This window comes from Bos indicus x Bos taurus, chromosome 4, assembly GCF_003369695.1.
Source record: "Bos indicus x Bos taurus breed Angus x Brahman F1 hybrid chromosome 4, Bos_hybrid_MaternalHap_v2.0, whole genome shotgun sequence".
Lineage (NCBI taxonomy): Eukaryota > Metazoa > Chordata > Mammalia > Artiodactyla > Bovidae > Bos > Bos indicus x Bos taurus.
This window is the reverse complement of record NC_040079.1, coordinates 96769541-96793650: the sequence shown is the minus strand read 5'-3', so window position 1 is coordinate 96793650 and position 24110 is coordinate 96769541. Positions and strand designations below refer to the sequence as shown.

Here is a 24110-nt window from a genome sequence, read left to right as displayed (position 1 = left end):
CCTGGAATACATCTGAGGAGCAGCTCTCTTAGAAATGCGGGTCTACCACTAGCCATGCAGCCTGGGCACTGACATCAGAGATAAAACAGGACACCCTTCCCCAGTGAGAAAGTAATTTTCCTGCCAACAGTGTGGTCAATGAGAAAGGCAACTATAGGAAGAAAATTTCCAGTTAAAGAATATGAAACCCATTTGCTAATCGTGGGGGGAGATAAAGCTTTTAAATTAAACAATGTAAAAAGAAATGATCAAGATGAAACTGGAAATTCAATCCAATTCCCTTCAAACTCATATTTTAAGATTCAAGACAATAACAACACATTGAGGAGAGTAAATGTCATTAAATTTTGAGGGCATAATAGGGACTTACAAAAGGACAGTCACTAGTGAGAAGCAATAAAAAGATCAATGAAGCAAAGAAAAGTGCAATGATAGTCTAACGTAAATATGCTTTCACCTTATATGAAGGATGTCAAATCAGTGGTATAACGGTGAACTAATGAACAACTTTTGTTGGGACAGCTAGATTGTGATCTGAAGGAAAAAAGCATTCCATTCTGATCTCATCCTTTCTGTCCATGTATCTCTAAGAAATTTGTAATCTTCAAAGATTAAAGGTTAGAATTTAAAACAAAATATAAAAAATAAAATACATAAAGAATATTTCAGTAATTTTGGCTTGAGGAAAGATTTTCCAAAACATAAAATTGAGAAAGCATTCAGCATAGAATTAACAGATGAAATTTTTATATATTTAAATGGGCAAAAAAGAACAAAGTATATAAATTGAAAGCAACTAGAACAAAGTAAAAGAAAACTCTTCCAACATATATAAAATGATGATGTAAATACTTATGCCATAAGATTTTAAAATGAACATGAGAAAAGACAGATCAAAATGAAAATAGGCAAGTAAAAGGGCATATGCTTTACATAGGAAATAAAAAGTTATATACATGTAAGAGAAAGTGTTTTTTTGGATCATCTGTTGCTTTGGCCTTGTTTGATTATAAGAGGAAACACACTGCTGAATACAATATTGGAACATTTATCAAACAAAGAAGCCAGCTATATTGACCCAAACAATGGGATAGGCATGTAGCCAAACCTACGTCTATGAGATATCATTTTTCTAAATTTGAATAAAATCAAAATAGATTCCTGATTCAGCCATATGAGGCAACCTGCAAAAATGGTAACACAAAAGATTCACGGTTGTCTAATAATTTAAAGTGATTATTTATTATTAATTTAATTGGGAAGTTACTCTAATTTCAGCATATCAGTATGGCCTGTAATACCTATTATATAGCAATTAATCTAAATCAGTGGTTATCCATGCCATCTCCATAGAACCAGTTGGGGAGCTTGGTAGGCCCACACCCCAGATATTCTAAATCAGGCTGTACTCCCAAACCCACTTACAATCCATACCTATGTCCTCATAGGGAGTTCTCTATTCTCACTGTTTAAGGATAAAATAAGAGGCACTCATTTTCCAGTGCCTCTCCATGATATATCAGAAGTAGCCAGCAGTAGGCTACAGTGGCAGTACAACTAAACCAGCAATAATTTTGAGTATAAGGAAAAAAATGACATTTGACCAGTGGGCAGTATCTCAAACAATAAAATTTCCTGTTTACCTTTTCTGGATAGAGAGACGTTCAGAGTTGAGGAAACATACAAATTCAATAGTACCAACTAATAACAAATATGTGTCACGCTATTAAGGACTTGGAAAAAAAAAGAATGGACTATTAGCGATGGGAGGAAATTTTATGTAAGTGAATTTCTCAGAGTGGACCCAATATTGGGACTATTACTGCTCCAAAGAAATGCCAGTTAGCAATTTTTCATAGTCACTCCATGAGTGTTTAAAACACTCATGTTCATGTTGGTAAGGACAGAAGCTCTGGAAGGGATAAAAAACATGAATGTAACTTTAACAAGAAGAGTAGTTACTGACTTTGGAGTACTCAATTGTCATTGAATGAACCAATTAGTGAATTCCAATGTTACTATAACTCAAGGGAATTTAACCCATTTACTTAAGGGTAACCTAAAGTCACTGGTCCCTTTCCATAATACAACTGCAGCCATTTGTCCTTACTAACTAGACATTTGTTCTAGAAACTGTACTAACTTTTCCTTCCCATTATGCCTTGTCAATGGTCACAGCAAATGGCTTACTGAATGCTTTTATCATATGCTCAGTCACTCGGTCAGGTCCAACTCTTTGAGAGACTATGGACTATATAGCCCACCAGGCTCCCCTGTCCATGGGATTATTTAGGCAAGAATACTGGAGTGGGTTGCCATTTCTTTCTCCAACAAACTATCATGGTGTCTCACATATTGCTGTCTCCTTTCAAGGAATGCCTTTCACTGGAGAAGGAAGAGAGTGGGTTGAGGCTCTAGAGACATAAAGGTCATCTTATATGTTTTATCAGGAAGAAACAGTCGTCCATAGCACATTGAAATAACCTACTAAAGACTCAGTCACTGAATCAGTAGGAGCACTTACACTATCAAACAGCTACGTCATATGTTCTGAACTATATGATGCTGTTTTACCCAATTCCGAAAATACGGTTCTACAGCCAAAATGATTCTGGAGTTTGGGTATTGAAACTTACAACTTATTATAGTTAATACCCGCTGTGAATCTTAATTTTATGTGTCAAATTGGCTAGGCAATGGATGTGCAGAGAACTGATCAAACATTACTTTGGGTGTTTCTGTGAGGGTACTTTTCAATGAGATTTAACATTTAAATCAGTAGACTGTGTAAAGCAAACTGCCCTCTCTAAAACAGATGAGCCTCATCCAATCAATTCAAAGTCTGATAGAACAAAACGCTGATCCTATCCCAGGAAAGAGAATTCTCCAGTGTGATCACCTTTGAACTAGGATATTGACACTTCTTAGTTCTAAGCAGTTTACCAGCCTGTGAACGCAAAAATAAATATCCACTCTATAAATTTGGATTTGTCAGCCTCAATTAACATGTGAGCCAATTCCATATAATAAATCTTTCTTCATAATATATACTATTGGTTCTGTCCCAGTAAAGAACACTGGCTAATATACTCTTTCAAACATTTTTCTTCACACTCTCTAGGTGTTTAACTCTGATGTTTTAAATGTTTTAACACCAAAGAGGAATGCTACCATTTGAGATAAAATTTGCATTGAATTGAAGCTGAACACTGATACTTGGACATTTTGAGGTGCCTTATACCACTACACAAATAGGCAAAAGTGACAGCTATGATGTCGGTTGGTATACAACTGACTCTGATTCCCAAGGAGAAATAGATTCGCTGATCTACAATGGAAGTAGGGAGGACTAAGTAAGATTTCTGCTCCAATCCCTGGTTTAGTTGTAAGGGTGAGGTTACACACAGCACCACACAACCCCCAATATTAGTGGCATAATCTTACAGAGGCTTATTTATCATTCATTCTATGGAGATCTCGGTTGGGTAAGGCTGGGGATGGGGGCCCTCTCTCACCATATTTTCAGGCCAATACTGCTGATCCCTGTGGTAAATGAAGAGAAAAAGTGGAAACTCTACTTTCTGGTCACACTTTATTATAAGAGAAAGTCAGAGGCCACTCTTTATACCAAGGTGAAAGGAGTAAAGTCAAAATCAAGTGCCTGGAAGGAGATCTGGAAATCTTTGCTAATCAGTACTAAGAGTGCCATGCACTACCATACCTGTCACTCAAAGTAAGTGAAAAATGAATCCTGCTCTACACAAGCAGTACAACCAAAATCTCAGACCTATCAGCTAAAACTGCTTGAGTCCCTACACTAGGGAAGCATTTCCAAGAAGCTGAGGAATGTTTTATGCTTCAGCTACAGCTTTCAACCAGTAGTAAAACTAGGACTATAGACCTACAGACTTTACACATGTTTCATTCTTTGTATTATTAATAATTTCATTTAATGAGATTCACTTATAGTTGACTATACATTTTTCTTATTGTATTTATGTACATTGAGATCAAATGGATAAAGATAAAGGAGAAAATAATCATCCCCAGAAATGTTTCCAAGAACCAGGACTTGAAGCTGGATATAGTAACTATACAAGATGCTGGGTTATCTACATTTAAGGAAGATGTGTATTTTTGCTGACATATTTAGTAGCATTAGTAATGATTGGTATTTTTTTTCCAACTTTTATCTTCAGAAAAGAAAAGATATTGGATAATTCAGTGGATGGATGGTGGTGAACACATACTGCTTACTCCCAACAAGAATTTGTCTTTCATCCTCAGGTTATGACACCCTCATTTGGCTTTGAGGAAACACATAATTTCATAGTAATCTTGTTAATCAAGAAGCCCTATTCCAAAGTGCTAACACTGTGACATGGGAAATAAGACAAACCAAAAATATGATTCTCCTGAGGATCTGAATCTTGAATAGAGGAATAAGGATACCCGAAGCATTTGGAATCAATTTCTCTTAGCAGTAACCTATGGACTCTGTCTTCTTAGTCAGAGTTTCCTTAAACTGCTGTTTTCTTTCCCTTTTTTTTTTTTTTATTGGATAATTGCTTTACAGAATTTTGTGGTTTTCTGTTATACATTAACAAGAATCAGCCATTCCAGTTTGAGGAGTTGCCTCAAACTGCTCTGATTCCTATCTTTTCTGAAACATATTTCTTCATTTTTCCATTAATTCTATGGGCAACTTCATAACTTTTCAGTAAACTCTATTTTGGATCAGAAACTAGATTTTATTTCTGTTGTTTATAGAAAAGTCAATCTAACTAATGCCATATCCAACTTTAAAACTGATTAGCCATGCAAATAAAAATAAGGACATATTTTTACCTTTGACAAAAATAAAAACTACTGAAGATAGCCAATTTAAAAGATGTTATGGGAAATAAAACATTATATATTGCTTTTGGGATTATAATTCAATACAAAGTTTCTGTATGGCAATTCAGCAGAACCTGACAAGTAAAATTTAAGATATTTGAATATGCTTTTAAAAACAGATTGATTGTTAACTTAAATTATTCCAATATTTTTAACATGCAGGCAATATAAATATCTCCCAGTAAGAGTAGCTAAAAACAAAAACAAAAACAAAAACACTATGGAATACTGTACAGCTCTTAAAAACATTTAAACTTATCAGTATCTACTGAATTCAAACAATATTTACCATATGTTTTTGAGCAAAAAGAAGCAAGCTGCAGAGCAACAAAAAACTATACTCTAAATTATACAAAAGATCTATTTCTCTACACAAAACATACATGTAGGTCTATATATGAATACATTGTATATATACGAATGCATTCACTCAGTCATGTCTGACTCTTTGTGATCCCAGGGACTGAATTCCTGCCAGGCTCCTCTGCCCACAGAATTTTCCAGGCAAGAATACTGGATTGTGGTACCATTTCCTACTCCAGAGGATCTTCCTGACCCAGGGATCGAACCTACATGTCTTGCATCTCCTATATGGACAGGCAGATTCTTTACCATTGTACCACCTGGGAAACCCTAATATACATATATTAATATCTATATTTATAGAAGGTCTTAGAGGATACACACAAACAATTCACAATAATAATACCCTGAAAGGTGCTAGACCTTAAAATGGGGCCCTTAACTTAATTTCTAAATTATATTCATTGTAGTGTGGAATTATACAAGTACATATTTTACTTTAATTTTTCAAAATATTAAAATAGATAAGGTAATAGGATGCCTAACAGTCAAAGAGTAAAAGGAAACATGTTATATATATTTAAAGTGCAGTAGGAAAAAAAAATGAAATGTGAAAATAAGGCTAAAATCACTGTTGCTGCTGCTACTGCTGCTGCTAAGTCACTTCAGTTGTGTCTGACTCTGTGCGACCCCATAGACGGCAGCCCACCAGGCTCCCCAATCCCTGGGATTCTCCAGGCAATAACACTGGAGTGGGTTGCCATTTCCTTCTCCAATGCATGAAAGTGAAAAGTGAAAGGGAAGTCGCTCAGTCGTGTCGGACGTTACTACAATATATTTACATAGAGCTACAATGGCACCCCACTCCAGTACTTTTGCCTAGAAAATCCCATGGATGGAGGAGCCTGGTAGGCTGCAGTCCATGGGGTCGATAGAGTCGGACACGACTGAGCGACTTCACTTTCGCTTTCATGCATTGGAAAAGGAAATGGCAACCCACTCCAGTGTTCTTGCCTGGAGAATCCCAGGGATGGGGGAGCCTGGTGGGCTGCCATCTATGGGGTCGCACAGAATCGGACACGACTGAAGTGACTTAGCAATAGCAGCAGCAACACAGTGATTATGTTATTAATTAACATTACTACAAATGATACTGATAACAAAATTCATCAGGGACATATTATGTAGTAAGTACATTTTTATATGCTTCATGGGAATCATCCCAAATTTACTTCATAACGATCCTATGATGCTGGTACTATTATTGCATTTCATGGAGAAGATGATGACAACACAGGGAAGTTAAATGATGAGGTTTACAATTACCAGAGTCAGCAGACATTTAGTTTAACTATAAATTACAAGCAAATCCTAGGTTTACTTGGTCTAGTGGAGCTACAGAGGTCTTGGAGTAGCTCAACTTCTTAAAGCACAGTTCCTTAATCCTGCAGTGAGTGCTGATTAAGTCGCTTCAGTCATGTCCAAGTCTCTGTGACACTACAGACTGTAGCCTGCCAGGCTTCTCTTTTCATGAAATTCTCCAGGCAAGAATACTGGAGTGGGTTGCCATGCCCTCCTCCAGGGGATCTTCCCAACCCAGGGATGGAACCCACATCTCTTATGGCTTCTGCACTGGCACACAGTTTCTTTACCTCTAGCGCCACCTGGGAAGCCCCAGCAGAGTAATAGCTATTTTTTTGAAGTGCAGAGAATATTAAAGAACAAGAAAAAGAGGCACCCTGGTTGAGCATCTGTGTTAATATCAAGGCTTTACTTTTGCTTGTCTTTGACAAGGCTGGAACTTACTGCATGTGGCTGAGTTAGTCAATAATCTGATCATGATCCTCTACTGGAGTTTGACAAAGGCAGTGTTCTGAACTAAATTCCTATGGGGAGCCTGCCTTCTACAGCAAGGTGGTTCCACCCATCACTGCTCAGCATTTGAAACTGGCCCTGGACAACAGGTAGCAGGGAGGGAAGAAAAAGATGAGTATAAGTGTGGGAGCCTGTGCTAATTAATTGCATATAGTTTCATTTATCTAACAGAAGATTTGATGGTGTACATTTTATTCTGAGCATTTAAAAGCTAACTTTAACATTTGCTTTCTCATTTCTGAGAATAACCTAGAAGACTTACTTTGATCATACTGACATATTTTTCAAAAAAAAACTTTGTTTATAGACCTTTTTTCTACTTCATCTGGTTTAATGTTTCCTATCATGTTGACAGACAGAAATCAGATCAGTGAAAGATGACATTAATTAGTTAAACAGGTCAAACTAATAATGATTTATTTCAGTGCATAGTGATGACATCAAAAGTATATGGTATCTGTTGAAAAATAATTGTATTTCATTACATCTTGCCTATTACAAAGTATCTTATAAGACAGTGATAGTTATTGGATTTTGTAGGTAGTAAATGGAAAAATCACATTATGATTTCCAGTCTTTGTTAACCAGCATTTTTTCTTCTGTAGTAGATCTATATCTTATATTTAATAAAGAAAGGAAAGGAAAGCAGCACTTCCAACCAATAGATGGTTTAGTTATTTCAGCATCCAGCTAATATATGTGTATGTTTGTGGTACAATTATTATTATTATTAACATTTGCATAGTATGAGAATTACTTCACAATATTTTTAAAAGGAGGAAAATCTGATTGAAACAGGTCATTTTGAAAAACAGCATCTGCACTAGTTACTCTTATGTAGTTGATATTCAATGTTGTTATCTATGCTAATCTGGCTGCTGTATTTGAATAACATTATTTCTAGGCTTGTCAGCCTGCTTATTTAATTAATTAGTATTAAATAAGTTAATGGTAATAATATATTTAGACTTACCCTGGCATTGGTCCATTTCCAGCAAGACTGTAAACCTGACGAGGATTTAGTAGGTATTGGAATTTTCTGTAAATTCTATAAAGGTGAAAACATAGAAGAAAAAAATTAAATTTAGTGATACCTCCAAGTTTTTATTCTAAAATGCACATTGATTTGGAACATTCTCTATCCTGCTTTTGCATATTATTTATCTAATAAGCTTTCAAATAAATACTTTAAAATACCAGGATAAAATTAAATATCTTTTCTTAATAGATCCTTGTGTAATTTACAAATTGGACCACCCTAACAGAAATGAAAGTTATTTATCCCGTATATATAATGGTTTTGGACACTTTGTATGTATGTTAGTGAAGACTATGCTCCCATTTGCTTAATTACTTCACATAAACAATCAGCTTGATGAGCTAGCTCACAAAATTTGCTAAACTATTTCACCAGGAACATATCAAACAATTCATTTTTTTCTGAAATAAATTAATCATTGTATAACCAATGCAATAGAAATGTTTCTAAGTATACACACATCCCATATCAGAATTCTGAGGCAAAATATCACATGTAAAGAAATATATTTAGTTTTTAAAATTAGTTTTTACATACATGTGAAAATATTACTATATATCTTAATGCATCCATCTCATGTTTACTGATAGGGCTTCCTTGATAGCTCAGTTGGTAAAGAATCCACCTGCAATGCAGAAGACCCCAGTTTGATTCCTGGGTCGGGAAGATCCCCTGTAGAAGGGAAAGGCTACCCACTCCAGTATTCTGGCCTGGAGAATTCCATGAACTGTATAATCCATGGGGTCACAAAGAGTTGGACATGACTGAACGACTTTCACATACACAGACACATTTACTGATAGAAATCTTCAAATATCTGTTTATATCGTCCCACTTCCTTGAGCAATACCCTTGCATTCTAGATCTGGAATAATGATACCACCCAGTATCTTAAGAATGATTTTAGTCATCTCGGGACCTCTTTTTCCCCAGCACCCGAAACAGAGGACAATCCTGTACCTTCTGAGTAATGTCTACCATACCTGGTTATTCTATCTCATGCCTTACTTCAGGCTTTCAAGTTCTCTCACCAGATCTGTGAAAGTCTTGCCTATCCAGCCTTCTTCTGTACTGCTACTTAAGTACAGTCATGCTGTTTTCAAGAAGAAAAATCACTGCCAGTCAGGAAACTTATATAATATTTTATTATATTTTCTCATCTTTCTCCTTCTTCCTCTTAAATTTCAACCCCAATGAATATCTTCTGGCTCCTTACCAAAACAGCACACCCATCCACAATTACGTCTTTTTTCTTCTTTTACCTAATACCCACTTAGAACCAACTCAAAAGCTAGACTTTTGAGTCTTCAGAGACAATCACTGTTTTCCTCTGAACTTCCATGGCACCTTTATTTTAAACACTCTTAACTTCTACCTTGGGGTTATTATAGAAAATCTATTTATGTGTCTGCCTTCCTGTAGGACTGTATCTTCTGTCTCATCCCCAGTTTCTAGCAGAGACTAGATTCTCTCAAGTGTTGCCATCTAAATGATGTGTGAGCACTTCCACAACTGTTGATGGGTATGGGAAACTACCTATGTGTGAATATTTATTTCTGTGACCTTTTCCTGTTTACCTAATACATCAAAGAAGAAAATCTACATATTTTGAAAGGAAAACCCTGAATGCTGTGCTGTGTGCTTAGTCGCTCAGTCATGTCTGACTCTTTGTGAACCCATGGACTGTAGCCTGCCTAGGTTCCTCTGTCCATGGGGATTCTCCATGCAAGAATACTGGAATGGGTTGCCATGCTCTCCTCCAGGAGATCTTCCAAACCCAGAAATCGAACACAGGTCTCCTGCATTGCAGGTGGATTCTTTAGCATCTAATCCACCAGGGAAGAAACATATTTTGAAAAGAAAACCCTGAATAGAATCCCCTTATTTGTGAAAGATGGCTCCTATGCATTCAGGACAATTTATGATCACACACATAATAGATCTCTTTTAAACATATTTACAGTTCTTTTGACTTTAAATGGTCCTTGTTAGTGCATAAAGGACAAAACGTGAGTGTGCATACAGGAGAACTCAAATATCCTCCTTGCCCCATTAAATTTAATTTATTGATAATTTCAGTGTATCTATCTATATTTTTTAAGGAATTAGTTTTAACTACTGGGAGAAGAGAGAGAAAGATATTTCATTTAAGGGTCATTTGGCATGATTAACGTTATTTTAATTTGAGGGGGATTTTTCCATTTGAAAATTCTTTTCACTTTATACTCTGTTTCTAATTTCAAATATGAATTTTAGCCTCATCTATTGCTTTGTGAAGAGTGTGCTTCTTTTCAAGATATCTATAACATAAACAACAAACAAACTATGAGTAGTAAAGGAAGAAATGATTTTATCATCATCATTTACTATTTCATGTGTCTAAAAGAAGGCAACTAGTCTCTTTAGTAAAACATTATAAACACTTTATATCAACAAGCCACTAGTTATTTAAAATAATTTCTATCATATTTAGCAGAGTTTAAAATATATATGTATCATGATAAAAAGGGAACACTTTTTAAGCAGAAATAATATTTTATTGAATGGAAAATGACCATTGTTCATTTAACTGAAATAAAGTTGGAAAGTTAAATGATAGGAAAGGAAATTACTTTTCAAAATTCCATTATTCATAGAAACATTTTAACTTCATTATTTGGTAAAACCACAATAGAAATTTCTATTTTATTATCATAGTGTTTGTGTGAGTGCTTTTATCTGATTGCTCATTTTTTAGCTGGGATCAGTAAAAATTTCTAGAAATTATTAAGGTAACAGGTAACAACTAAATTTCTGTTTATGATACTCCTTAGGATGACATAAGATTTATTCTTCGGTGTGGCAACTTTCATATCTTTAGTAATTATTATAATTTAATCATTAATTTTACAAAAAGGAAAAAAAAATAGTGTCCACAAGAATACTGAGACAATACGTAATGCAGTTCATTATTATTATGAATAAATATACTATTCTTCTCCAGTGTATATGTCATCATGTTCTCCAAACACACATGCAGATAATCATTAAAATATATTTTGTCTAGAAGCTGAATGTGAATTCTGTTTCTTACTACTGGGCAGGTGATGAATTCCGTTCCTTACTACTGAGTGATGATTTACCTGAAGTCACCTGTTGATCATCTAGAGAACCAATTTTCATCCAACCGTATTTATGGGCTGTGCTATATGCAAAGCTCTTTGTTAATGGCTAGGGAAGTCATAGGGAGGGTGGAGAGAATTCAGATATCTGAGATATGATAATAAAATCTCTACAAATGGCCATTACTATATTAAAATTTCACTGTAAAACAGGGAGAGATTATACCAATATACATTGTTACACAGATATGACAGCACCATTTATTTCACATTAAAATTACTGAACCATGAAGGATAATAGTTTTAAATGTTTTTATACCATAAATTTAGTTTCTCTTTTCACATGTATATGACATAGTAATAAAGCTGATTTTTTAAAAAATCAGTAAATAAAGCTGATTTTTAAAAACATACCGTTCTCCTTGCTTCCCACCACTTTTGGGGTTCACAAAAACTAAAAGTGGATGAGTACCAGGAACTGGAGTGATCTAGAAGAAAAGTTGAATATGTGGACAAATTATTTACATTAGATATAAAGAGAACTCCTTGTTATTTCTACTTTACTGCTAAGTCACTTCAGTCGTGTCCAACTCTGTGCGACCCCATAGACAACAGCCCACCAGGCTCCCCTGTCCCTGGTATTCTCCAGGCAAGGATACTGGAGTGGGTTGCCATTTCCTTCTCCAATGCATGAAGGTGAAAAGTGAAAGTGAAGTCGCTCAGTCCTGTCCGACTCAGAGCGACCGCATGGACTGCAGCCTACCGGGCTTTATGACATTCCAATTAGCAAATTCAAGAATATGGTTCATTTGTCCTGTAATGAGGAGATAAACAGCACAGATAGATAATAGATACTAGATCTATTTAATAACCTAGTTAAATCCTGTGCTTTGTCTCCATATGTATCAACAGGAATACCCACTCCACTAGAACAGGGGCAGAGGGTAAGGCAGGTATAATATGAAAAGAGAATAACCTCTCAGTAGCTATGAGATGAAAACAATAGATCCAATTGTGGGACACTAAATAAACCACCTAGAATAAAGCAGAATATAGTGGGGAAGAAAGTTAGGAAAGAAAGAGCTCAAATTAGAGCCATCTTAGAAATGATCCCTACTCCAGAGCTTTGTAGCACATTTGGAATCCATCTTCCCAACGACTTGTGAACGAGACTCTAAATAGATCGTTTGGGGCCACTTTCAGCCTGAGTCCCCATCTGCACAGTAAATTCCTCAATGCTTTCTTTTCCTACTTGAGAAGCAGAATGCCAGTTAATCCAGGCTACTTGCTAAACAGGAATTCATTAAATTGACTGAGTCCCTATATGCCATGCATTTTTCATCATTATATACTCGATTTAATCCAAAAAAGTGCCTGTCCTAGTGGAGCTTATAATCTGCGAGAGAAACATGAGAAACAAACAAATAAATATATATTTAGCAATGAAAAGTATCACCAGAAATAAAGCAGGTAAGGTAATAGCATTTCATTGATGAGGGGGAGAAATCATCTTTTGATAGAGTGGCAAAGAACATTTGTATTTTGTTCAAGTTCAATGTTAAGAGATAAGCTCTTTTAAATAAAAGTATTTCTATTCAACGTATGACTATAAAATTCCCATTTAAACATAGTTTGATGATAATATTTTAATAATAAAACATGCAACTAACATAATTCTCTAAATAAATATTAAGTTGAAAGGTTTTAGATCAGTCTACTTTTTGAAAGTAGATTCAAAATATCCTTTATTGCTCTGGTATTTTTCCCTTAGAAAGTACCTGAAATATTCATTGAGGAGATTAAAAACAACCATTTCATTATATCATATTTTTTCCTTTTGCTTGTTAAATAATATGTTAAAATATCCTACCAATCTATTTTCTTCTAATTCTTGTGAAATGCCATTTTTCTAATGATTATAGGCACTGAGAAATTGGTGACATCTTCAGATGGTATGAGGAGGTTGAATAAAACATTCACAGTTCTTCTACTCGTATTTAACTTGTTCTTCTCACAAGCTATTTTTTCTGACTCAGTTTTACTTCCCTTTGTAAAGAGGGCACACAGATTTTGTTTCTGATTAGTCTCTCTTTCAGTTGGGAGATGAGATGGATGAGCTGAACCTGGAGTAACTTCCCAGCTCTTCTCCCCTGAACTCCATGAGCTCAATTATTACTGTACAGAAGGTGCCTCCGAGGTTAAGCCATTGTGTTACAAACTTGCAGTGTGTCTTCCTCTCTCCTTCATTAAAAGCTGAACACCAAAACACACCTCTGACAACCAGTATTCAGTCTCCTTTACTTCTCACTCTATTACAAATCAGATGGAACTCCTAACATTTTCACATGCAAAAAAGTAACAGATTTGGGAGAATGGCATTGAAACATGTAAAATATCATGTATGAAACGAGATGCCAGTCCAGGTTCAATGCACGATACTGGATGCTTGGGGCTAGTGCACTGGGACGACCCAGAGGGATGGTATGGGGAGGGAGGAGGGAGGAGGGTTCAGGATGGGGAACACATGTATACCTGTGGTGGATTCATTTTGATATTTGGCAAAACTAATACAATTATGTAAAGTTAAAAAAAAAAGTAACAGATGTGGATCTTAGTTGATTTTTTAACTTAATTTAAATGGTCCTTATTTTTAAATGGAAGTAGCATTCTCAAGGTAAATAAAAAATTTTAGGAAAACATAGCATGAACCCAAATACTAAGTTAGGGTAATCATCTCAAAATTCAATCTTCAGCTTACCATTACATGAAATTACATTACATTTATTTGGGCAAATTTTCTATCACTTGAAAATATATCCTGGAATGTCTTTCAGAAAGGTTTATTAATTGAAATGTTGAAAGACATATTATGATTTATCAAAAAAGGTTGGTATCATGCTACAGAAAATTGTGTTCTGAGGAAACAGTATTACGAAGATCCCACCAGAATATAGTATAGTCTGTTGTTTAGTCACTAAGTTGTATCCAACACTTTTGTGACCCCATGGACTATAGCCTGCCTGGCTCTTCTGTCTATGGGATTTCTCAGGTAAGCGGGTTGTCATTTCCTTATCCAGGGTATCTTCCCCACCCAGGGATCAAACTCGTATCTCCTCCACTGGTAGGTGGGTTCTTTACTACTGAGCCACTAGGGAGGCTCCAATACAGTCTGCCGAGGATCTCAAGATACAAAAACCTAGATGGCATTTTTAGGAGTCAGTAGATGGATATAATTATGTCAAATAGATTAAAAAATATGAGAGAATCTAAATAAAGAATTTAGGATAACAATGATACTCTACAAGTCACAAAAGTTAAGTACCGAACAAATGGAAGAACAGAAATAAAACCAAGTTATCAAACTTTTCCTCACATAGCCCCTTACCATAAATTAGACTTGTAAAATAATACTATATAAAAATAAAACATTAAACACTTCAATATTTATTTGTAAGTTATCAGAGACTACAGAATAGTGCCTATTTGACAATTATTCTAACAGATAAGTCACCTGACCTAACATAACTTCCACTGAAGGAGCAATATGCAATTCCCTATCAGAACCACAGAAATTCTGGTATTATGGGATCATTTAACAATGGTGGTATTTATGTATGAAATGTGATGGTTTCAGGCAAATCAGCATCTTTTTCAATGCTCATTCAGAAAGCTTCAGAATTCTGCTAACCTTTGTTACTATAAAGGCTAGCATACTAAATTTGGGCCAGGAGACCAAAGACAGTGTTTTTAGATTTGAGAGCCAAAGACCTACAGTACCACATAGCCATTTTCAAGTCTGGTGCGTTAAAAACAAACAACTACTGTGTTCTCTTATAGTCCTGAAGTAAGAAACAGCAAGCTCTGGGAGATGGTGAAGGACAGGGAAGCCTGGTGTGCTAAACTCCATGGGGTCGTAAACAGTCAGATGTAACTGAGCGGCTGACCAACAACAACGAAGCCGCATCTCAGTGACAGAGACTCTAATTTGTAAATTAATTCTCATATTCCTCTTCATCCTTAGTAAAAGAACCCCGGGCTTTTAGGATTGCCTACATATGAGAACATTCTCTTCTATAAACATAACACAACCATAAAAATCAAGAAGCTAGCATGATTCTGAACTAGTTTCTTTTGTTATAAAAGCATTACTGAGACAACTGATGAAACTAGAATGAAATCTGAAGATTAGATAGCACTAATGCATCAATTTTACATTCAAGTTCACTAATTGTCTCTTGAATTGTACCTAATGTAGTCTTTAACAGGACACATTCTGAATTTTTACTTTTATATAATAACTCTGAAATAAAATATAAAAGAATTACTTTGAAAACTGATTTACTGTCATTCTAAAATCTCATATGCATTTTGTTATAGATTTTAGTGGGATGGGAAAGAGTAAGACAAAAATACAAATATTTTAAAATTCTGTTGTGCCTGTGTGTGTGCTCAGTCATGTCTGACTCTTTGTGATGCCATGGACTGTAGCCTGCCAGGCTCCTCTGTCCATGGAATTTTCTAGGAAAAAATACCAGAGTGGTCAGCCATTTCGTACTTCAGGGGATCTTCCCAACTCTTTGACTTTGGAAGTAAATATTTATATAGCACTTGAAATAATTTCAAGTGGCTGCTGCTGCTAAGTCGCTTCAGTCATGTCCGACTCTGTGCGACCCCATAGACGGCAGCCTACCAGGCTCCCCCATCCCTGGGATTCTCCAGGCAAGAACACTGGAGTGGGTTGCCATTTCCTTCTCCAAGTGGAATGATATATAAAATAGATGAAAAGCAAATTACTCTGTCTGATGTGTAAAAGAACCCTGAACCCGTTCTCAGCTTCCCATCACACCACTCTTGTGCTTGAGATATGTCTATGGAATCCTTCTCAAAGCAGTCTTTAAAAAAACAAAAACAAAACATTGGGAATGGGTAATACAGTATAGCAAAGAAAACACTGATGCTGGGAGAAAGTGTTCAGGAATATTTTATAGCAAGTGTGATACTTGAAATCCTGCAGAATGGTTCTAAATTAGGTGTGAAGGCACTACATGCAGTAGGAAACAGTTCATACTGGAGTCTCCTCTATAAAAATAAATCACTCAAGATTGCATTTACTCATGTAAAGGAGCAGTTTCAATTATATATTGCAAACACTTTAGAATATGGCTTTAGGGTCAGACTGGTTTGGGATCCCAGTTCAACCATTCTCTGAACATATGCTCTCTCTTTAGCGAATTCATATGTGATGGTATTAAGTGCAATCAATATACCTTTCTGTCCCAAATTCATATCTACTCTCACCCCTGAATTCTAGATTCACATATCTGTCTGCCCAGTCAACACTTCTATTTGGATACTGAACAGCATCAGATATTTTACTACAAATTTTATTTATCCAGACCCTCTCCATCTCAGTCAATGGCAGCTCCATCATTTCAGTGCCATGGGCCAAAGTTCTTGGCAATGCCCCTACTCTTCACTTCTTAATGAGACCAATCTCCCTATCTTACATAAATTATAGACAACGCCAATTCTCAGCCCTGACACATCTTATCTTATTCAGTTCCATATTTTCATTTATAACCGAGCACATTTTATATATATGGAGACCAGAACTCATTTTAGGGGTTGTTATAATACCCAAAATATAGAATAGGAATTCCGGACTTAAGAGACTTAAAATGACAATGAAGAGCTGATTATCAGAATCAGTAAGCCTGAGGATCCCAAAGTGGACATACATATAATCAAAGAAAAAGAATAAATTTGATACCCATGCTCTACATTTCTGTGTAGTGCATATATGCATGTGTAGTTTACAGTTTGGGGAATTATAAGAATGAGATCATTGTAAATAATAAAAATGGTAGGGAAAGAGAAAAGCAGTTGTGGTGGGGACAACACTAGTTCACTTTTAGGTATTTCATTATAAAGGTTCCTCTTTATTTTTTGCTAAGAGTATTACACACTATAGACTTTTTGGTTTGTGACACATTCAGAAATTTTTCTCGAATATTTAGGGACAAGGTAACATCGGCATAATACAGTTTGAACAACTGTTCTGTTTTTCTAATTGTTTGTTCTCATGTAGCTAATCATCTGTATTTTCACATTGCTTGCACATTTCAGTTACATTTGATCATATGTATTAAATGTAAACCTATGGTGTGAGCGATGACAAAGACGGAGTGCCTAACCACCTCTATTTGAAGTCCCCTAGGACTCGGGTTAATTAATGAGACTCATCCTAAGGTTATACATGATCTATTACTTCCTCTAATTAGAAATAATAATCCTGATCATTATGCTGGTTAGCTGGAAAGAAGTAAGATGAATGTGCTTAACTGTGATTAATAGTCTATAAGCCATGTAGATCTCTTCTGTCACTGAGTTATATGCAAACCGGGCTGCAACTCAATGCTTTTCGGTGATATATATTTTTATAACTCGCAGAAAATTAATTTTCTGGAAGATATTTTTAAATTTTGTGACAAAGAATAAGCATTTTATTATTTTAAAATGGATTACCACAACAAAAAATATTTTTCTATTTTGTATGAAATAGCTATCCAATAATTTATTGTCTACTTTTTAAATATTTTCTCCCAAATTATGTGAATACATATGTGCATCATATTGTAGTCCATTCTGCTGAGGTGAAAGAGACTGCATGTGAAAGTGAAAGTGAAGTGATTATGTACAAATATTTTTAAGACAAAAATTAAATAGCCTTCATTTTCTGATGGCCTTCATTCTCACCTCACTAACTGAGAGGCCCTAGGAATAATTTTACTTTAGAACATCAATGTATTCATTTTTAAAGTGGTAATAATAATATTTATTATATGTTGGAGACTTAAGAATTCATAATTATCTCAGACATCATTGAGAAGGATCACTTAATATTCATAAAACAGTATTTACTTACTGATGTGTTATAAGGGCTGATGCCTTCCCTTTGCTAACCAACAAATTTACCTGACAATTTTATATGTCAAAGAGAACTATAAAGTTATTATCTGGTTAGAAAAAGGAAACACATACACAGAGAAAGTTAATCATCTATTTTTTACATGATTTAGTTATAATAAGATTGAAAATTTTACATCCTTTAGAATAAAAAAGAAAATACATCTTATATTGCTACGTCAGTTTAAAGTCTTGGTTTTGATGTTTGAGTAAAGACAGGTGTAACTATAGAAATATTAAGAAAGAGACTAAAGCAGTTATAATTCTAGCACTTTCAAATTTTTGTTTCAAAATTTGCAAAAGTAGTACATGGAAGAGCAAGGAGGTCAGAAATTTAGCATTTCTAGACCTGTTAAAATTTGTTAACCAAAGGAACAGGGATATCAGGAATGTAACACAAACTCTGAGTCTGATGGCCTTCATTCTCACCTCACTAACTGAGAGGCCTTAGGAATAATTTTACTTTAGAATATCAATGTATTCATTTTTAAAGTGGTAATAATAGTATTTATTATATGTTGGAGACTTAATAATTCATAATTATCTCAGACATCATTGAGAAGAATCAGTTAATGTTCATAAAATATTATCACAGTGGCTAGCATAGCCTGTTTAACAAATGATGCATGTTTCCCATCTATGTATGTTGGAAGTATGTTGTGAAATATATTTGTGTGAAATATATTTGAATTTTAAAATGTGTGAAAAATATTTAAATTTCAAAATTAGGTTTCCTTTTGTTATTTTCATTGCAGGAACCCAGAGTAACTAAAGATTTAAACTAACCAATATCATCAATTGACCTATTAAAACTACAAATGTTGATTTTTTTTCACTAAAAATTTCACAGGATCACTAAACTTAAAGTTTTTGCTACCATAATTGTGGATAAATTTTATATTTGGGACTTTCAATGAGATTGCTTAACACACAAGTATGCCTTTAAAAATGTGTAGAGATTGATTTCCTCTTTTGATAATTAACTTCTATACTCTCTAACCAATGTAAATAATTTTATCTCTCAGAATTTCCTCTTTTTACATCTGAATTTAATGATTCATAAACAATTTTCTATTCACAATATGTTTTATGATGACAAAAAATCAGTAATCGGATTATCAACATGTAAGCAATAATTATTGTTTTCAGTGAGACACTCAAAAAATGAAAAAGAAAGCATTTACGCAACTACCATGTGATCTCAACTGTCCTTGCAAACGAAGGACATAAAAGACATAACCCATAGAACCACAGATAAAATAATAAGTGAAAACGATATAAAATAATATATATTGAATTGAGGTATGTAACATACTATATCTTTGCGTGGTAAGAGGTTGGTAAGTTTTCTTGGAGCACGTGAAAACTGCAGCATATTCTTAAGGAAAAGAATTAGAAATTGGAAGAGAGAAACATACAGATAGGAAAACAAAACAAAAATGACTTCAGAAAACAAAACAACAACAAAAACTTAATCCATAGATTAAGCCAAGTTCTTTGAGTGTGTTCATGTTTGAAAGGGACACAGGTTCAATTCCTGGTCCAGGAAGATTCCACGTGCCATGGAGCAACTGAGCTCAGGGGGCCAGAACTACTGAGCCCGCATACTACGACTGCTGAAGCCTGAGTAACTAGAGCCTGTGCTCTGCAACAAGAGGAGCCACCACAATGAGAAACCTGAGCACCACGAGAAGGAGATGCCCCTATTCTCTATAACTAGAGAAAGCCAGCGCACAGCAACGAAGACACGGCACAGTCAATTATTAATCAATTAATTAGTACTAAACATTTCAAATATAGATGGTAAGAAATGTTTCTCTTGATGTCAGGGACCCCTAGGGGTAACTCAGAGATTTTTAAAGGACTAAGAACATGATTTTGAGTTACCTGTGTTAAACTAGATACACATATGCAGTTTCAATGTCAACTTAAAACACTGGAAGATATGGATAAATTATAACGGATTCTTTATTTTTATTATTGATTTGAAAAAAATTTCCACACAGAAGAGGTCATTTTATTATTTTCTGAAAACATTTTTTCAGTCAAAATGACTTCCAAATAGATAGAATAATATATATAGGGAGAAAGTATGCTTGTAAATAAATGATGCATACATATATAACAAATGTGTATATTTAATAATAATTTGCAAAAGCTTCAGATTGACAAAAGATCTCTTATAAATTTGAGTTTAAATGAAAACAAGGGCATAAATGATTAACCTAATCAGAATGTCACTTTCTCAATCAACTATAAAACTGACATCTTGATAAATTAATAAAAATGTTTCTAAAATTATCTACTGAACAAATTTTCACATTAAATAAATCTGTTGATAGCTGGACATATGCCCTTCTAAGAGCACCAAAGTAACAAATATGAAAGCTATGAAAATTTGGATTAAAATAATCCTACCTGCAGGCCTTGTCCATCCACAGTAACAGAGTTAGCTCTTTGCATTTTGTTCTTGTCGGTCACTTTGTTTGACTGCTGGGAACTACCCTTTTCCCTTTTCACTGTCGCTTGTCTTTCCTGTTAGGAAAAAATCTTTTATCAAAATATTGAAAATATTTAATTGCTTTACTACAAAGGCAACATAGAGAAGAATCTCATGGCTACTAACTTGGACCCAGCTTCCTAATTTGGGGTTTCTAATGAATAATATGAAACCAGATGCTTTCTACTGGCTCAAAATATATGATAGATGCATGACCATAATATCAGTTAAAGAAAGGTTGTGAAAGAAAACCAAAACATATTATCATAGATGCCCAATTATGACTCTGTTAAAAGTTCTTAAGGACTACTAAAGCTAATCATTTTCATAAAAAATGGTACAGATAATACTACAGGTCTGTAAAGAAATTTGTACTGAGCACTAAATTTAATGCTCATAAATAAATGCAATATTGAAAATAGACCCTTAAACTACTATTAATTATCAAGAGTGACATAAAACTTAAAACACACACTCCTTCCCAGCTAACACTTATATTCACCATAACAGAAAACATTTTCATAGTTGTCTTCTTCCTGTTTCTATTTCTTCTCCTCTCACTCTTTTCAACCCAATCTAATAAACTTTTATCACCACTAATGCACCAAATCACGTTTTATTCAAATCACCAGTGACCTGCTCATTTGCTGCACTTGTTGATCAGTCTTCAACTTATCAATTTTTAAGCAGCATTTGACAGAATTTACCTTTTCTTCTAGAAAATTTGGTTCAACTGGGTTCCAGAACACTTTTCTTAGCTCTCCTCTTACTTTACTAACTTCTCCCTAAGTCTTTTCTGTTATTCCTCCTCCAGCCTTATAATCTCAACATTTAACCCTTGACCTTTCCCTTGGGTCTCTCATCTTCACTGTGTACACACACTCCCTAGGTAACTTCATTTACACCCAAGGCTTTTGACTTCAATTTGATAATGAACACTAAGTTTATATTCCCTGTTAAGAAAAGGAATATTCTTGCCATATCAGTAAACAACGATATCACAGAGATCAGCAATTTCATCCCTCTAAATGTGGATTTCTGATCCCTAAGGGCAACCAGGAAGAACAATACCACCTTGCTGCAGCCACTCTGTATGGTGAGCACTGAGGAACTCAGAGGGTGAAAAAAATGCAGGATACTGTTCTTAGATAGCTGAGATGCATATGAAATCATTTCAGTGTCCAGATTCTTGCATCATCCCATACAGAAAAAGCTTCAAATTTCTTAACTTGAGATATCTGGTTTTAATTCACAAAAATATTTTTGATGTTCATAATACCTGCCTTCTGTTGCAAATTTCTATATATCCTGACTCCTGCCCCCACATCCTCAGAGCAGTTCTCTCAGGGTTACTTGAAATGTTGCCTCTTGGGCTTAAGTCCTAAAAATTCCCACCAAATAAAACATAACCCTGAGCTTTTAGGTTGTAACTATTTTTTATGTCAACACTGTTCAGATTTTCCCCAGGAGCTTAATTCCTATAAATAAATGCCCTTTCTCTCTGTCCATATAAGTATCTAGAATGCATATGAATCCTGAAACAATAAAAACTAATTAAAAGTTTCTCCCTATCCACCTTAAAAATAAATCCCAAACTGGATGATGATTCATCACATCTATCATTACATGTTTTAAGCCCCCATTATCTTATTTGCCTTAATTATTGTGGCCATCACCTTAATGAGTCAATCACTTTCTATTTTGTCTCCCTCCAGGTGATTCTCTATGTAACAGCCACACTCATCCCTTATTATTGCACTCCAGCTACACCAACCCCATCTTTGTTTCTTGATCACAACAATTGTGCCTTAATACAGGGCTCTTACATCCATTCTGCACTCTGCTGGACAGCTCTTCTTGCTCCTGGTCAAACATTATACTCTGTTCCTTTATATGTTTGTGTGTATGCATACTTTTTTTATAATTTAAAATGTTATCTATTGAATACTGGTCTTCCTACACTTTAATCAAAGCTCCATAGAGAAATGACTTTGCTTAACTGTTTCACATTGAATCCTAGATCAGTGCCTGATAAAATCACTATAAATGAATGCAGAAATAAATCAGTCTTAACATTCAAAAAATCAAGCAATTTAAAGTGCCTGAAATATTGTGTTGAGAAGAATTCCTAAGGCATGTCTAAGCTTGATATGAAAAATGGTCCTGATCAATTAGCAATGTCTCCTATGTGTGCTTAAAGGTCTGAGTGCCATGTATTCTCTGTAATATATTCAGATACATATATATGTTTCTGTTCCTATATTTGCATGTATTTTGTCAATTACTTCTCAATTACTGTCATTTAGGAAAATATTTTTAAGTGGAATTAAAAGTAAAGCTCTTTTTATATATATTAAGGCCAAATGGAACAGAAAACTTCTTGGACCAAAATAAATGCTAATCAGCATAGCCCTTTTATAGTCCTTGCAATTTCATGGTGCACTGAATATATTTTTGTGTAGATAAAAATGGCTTGTGCAATAGGATTCCTGAAATTCAAATTCTTTGGAAACTGATATATATTCATATAAGCAGAATTTCTGGCAAAGATATTGGTATTTTAAGGAACAGATCATTCTTTCTAAGCATGTAACTTACATTTTGTCCACAGATAGTTAAGAGTATAATGAATAAATGAGTGAATTATAGGATGAGATTTGGAGTCAGAAATCCCAAGTGGAATCCATCTCCGCTACTTAAATACTATGTAGCCTTAGAGAATTGAGTCTTACTCAAATGGAGTCAGCAATACCTATTTCTCAAAGTTGTATATGACTTAAAAGAAAATATATAAAGTTCTAATGTTGTGCCTACATTGCTGCTAAGTTGCTTCCGTCGTGTCCAACTCTGTGCGACCCCGTAGACGGCAGCCCACCAGGCTCCCCCATCCCTGAGATTCTGTAGGCAAGAATACTGGAGTGGGTTGCCATTTCCTTCTCCAACGCATGAAAGTGAAAAGTGAAAGTGAAGTCGCTCAGTCGTGTCCGACTCTTAGCGACCCCCACAGACTGCAGCCAACCAGGCTCCTGCATCCATGGGATTTTCCAGGCAAGAGTACTGGAGTGGGGTGCCATTCTCCACAATTATGTTAACATGCCATAAAATATTAAACCTGAGACGTTTGTTCTATCTCTAAACAAATCAATCTTAACAAACTGCAGCATTTACTCCATATTATTCCTTCACAGTTGTGTCTCTTTACAGAAACTCAATTTAGATATTGGTTTAAAATGTAATATAAATTAAGGGAAAGCATTTTAGAATACAGAGCTGAGCTGTTTTTGAAAACACGAAAGCAGCAAAATGAAATATTCAACAAATTTCATGAACTGAAAAGAACTTCAAGAAACTATTCAGTAGTCGAACTTCCTAACTCACAGGTAAGTTACTGTAAATTAATTTCTGTAAACCCATACGGAATCCTCCT

At 34.9% G+C, this 24110-nt stretch overlaps 1 protein-coding gene across 7 annotated transcripts in view; it reads right to left on the bottom strand.

Moving 5' to 3' along the window:
* DGKB (diacylglycerol kinase beta) overlaps positions 1-24110 on the bottom strand; it is an 874923-nt gene that overhangs the window by 522298 nt on the left and 328515 nt on the right. For all 7 annotated transcript variants that reach the window (XM_027540028.1, XM_027540027.1, XM_027540029.1 and 4 more), the window contains 3 exons: positions 20602-20718; positions 11632-11705; positions 8051-8125 (listed from right to left, as the gene is read on the bottom strand). In XM_027540028.1, coding sequence (XP_027395829.1) covers positions 8051-8125; positions 11632-11705; positions 20602-20718 — 266 coding nt within the window. The remainder of the gene's footprint in view (positions 1-8050; positions 8126-11631; positions 11706-20601; positions 20719-24110) is intronic.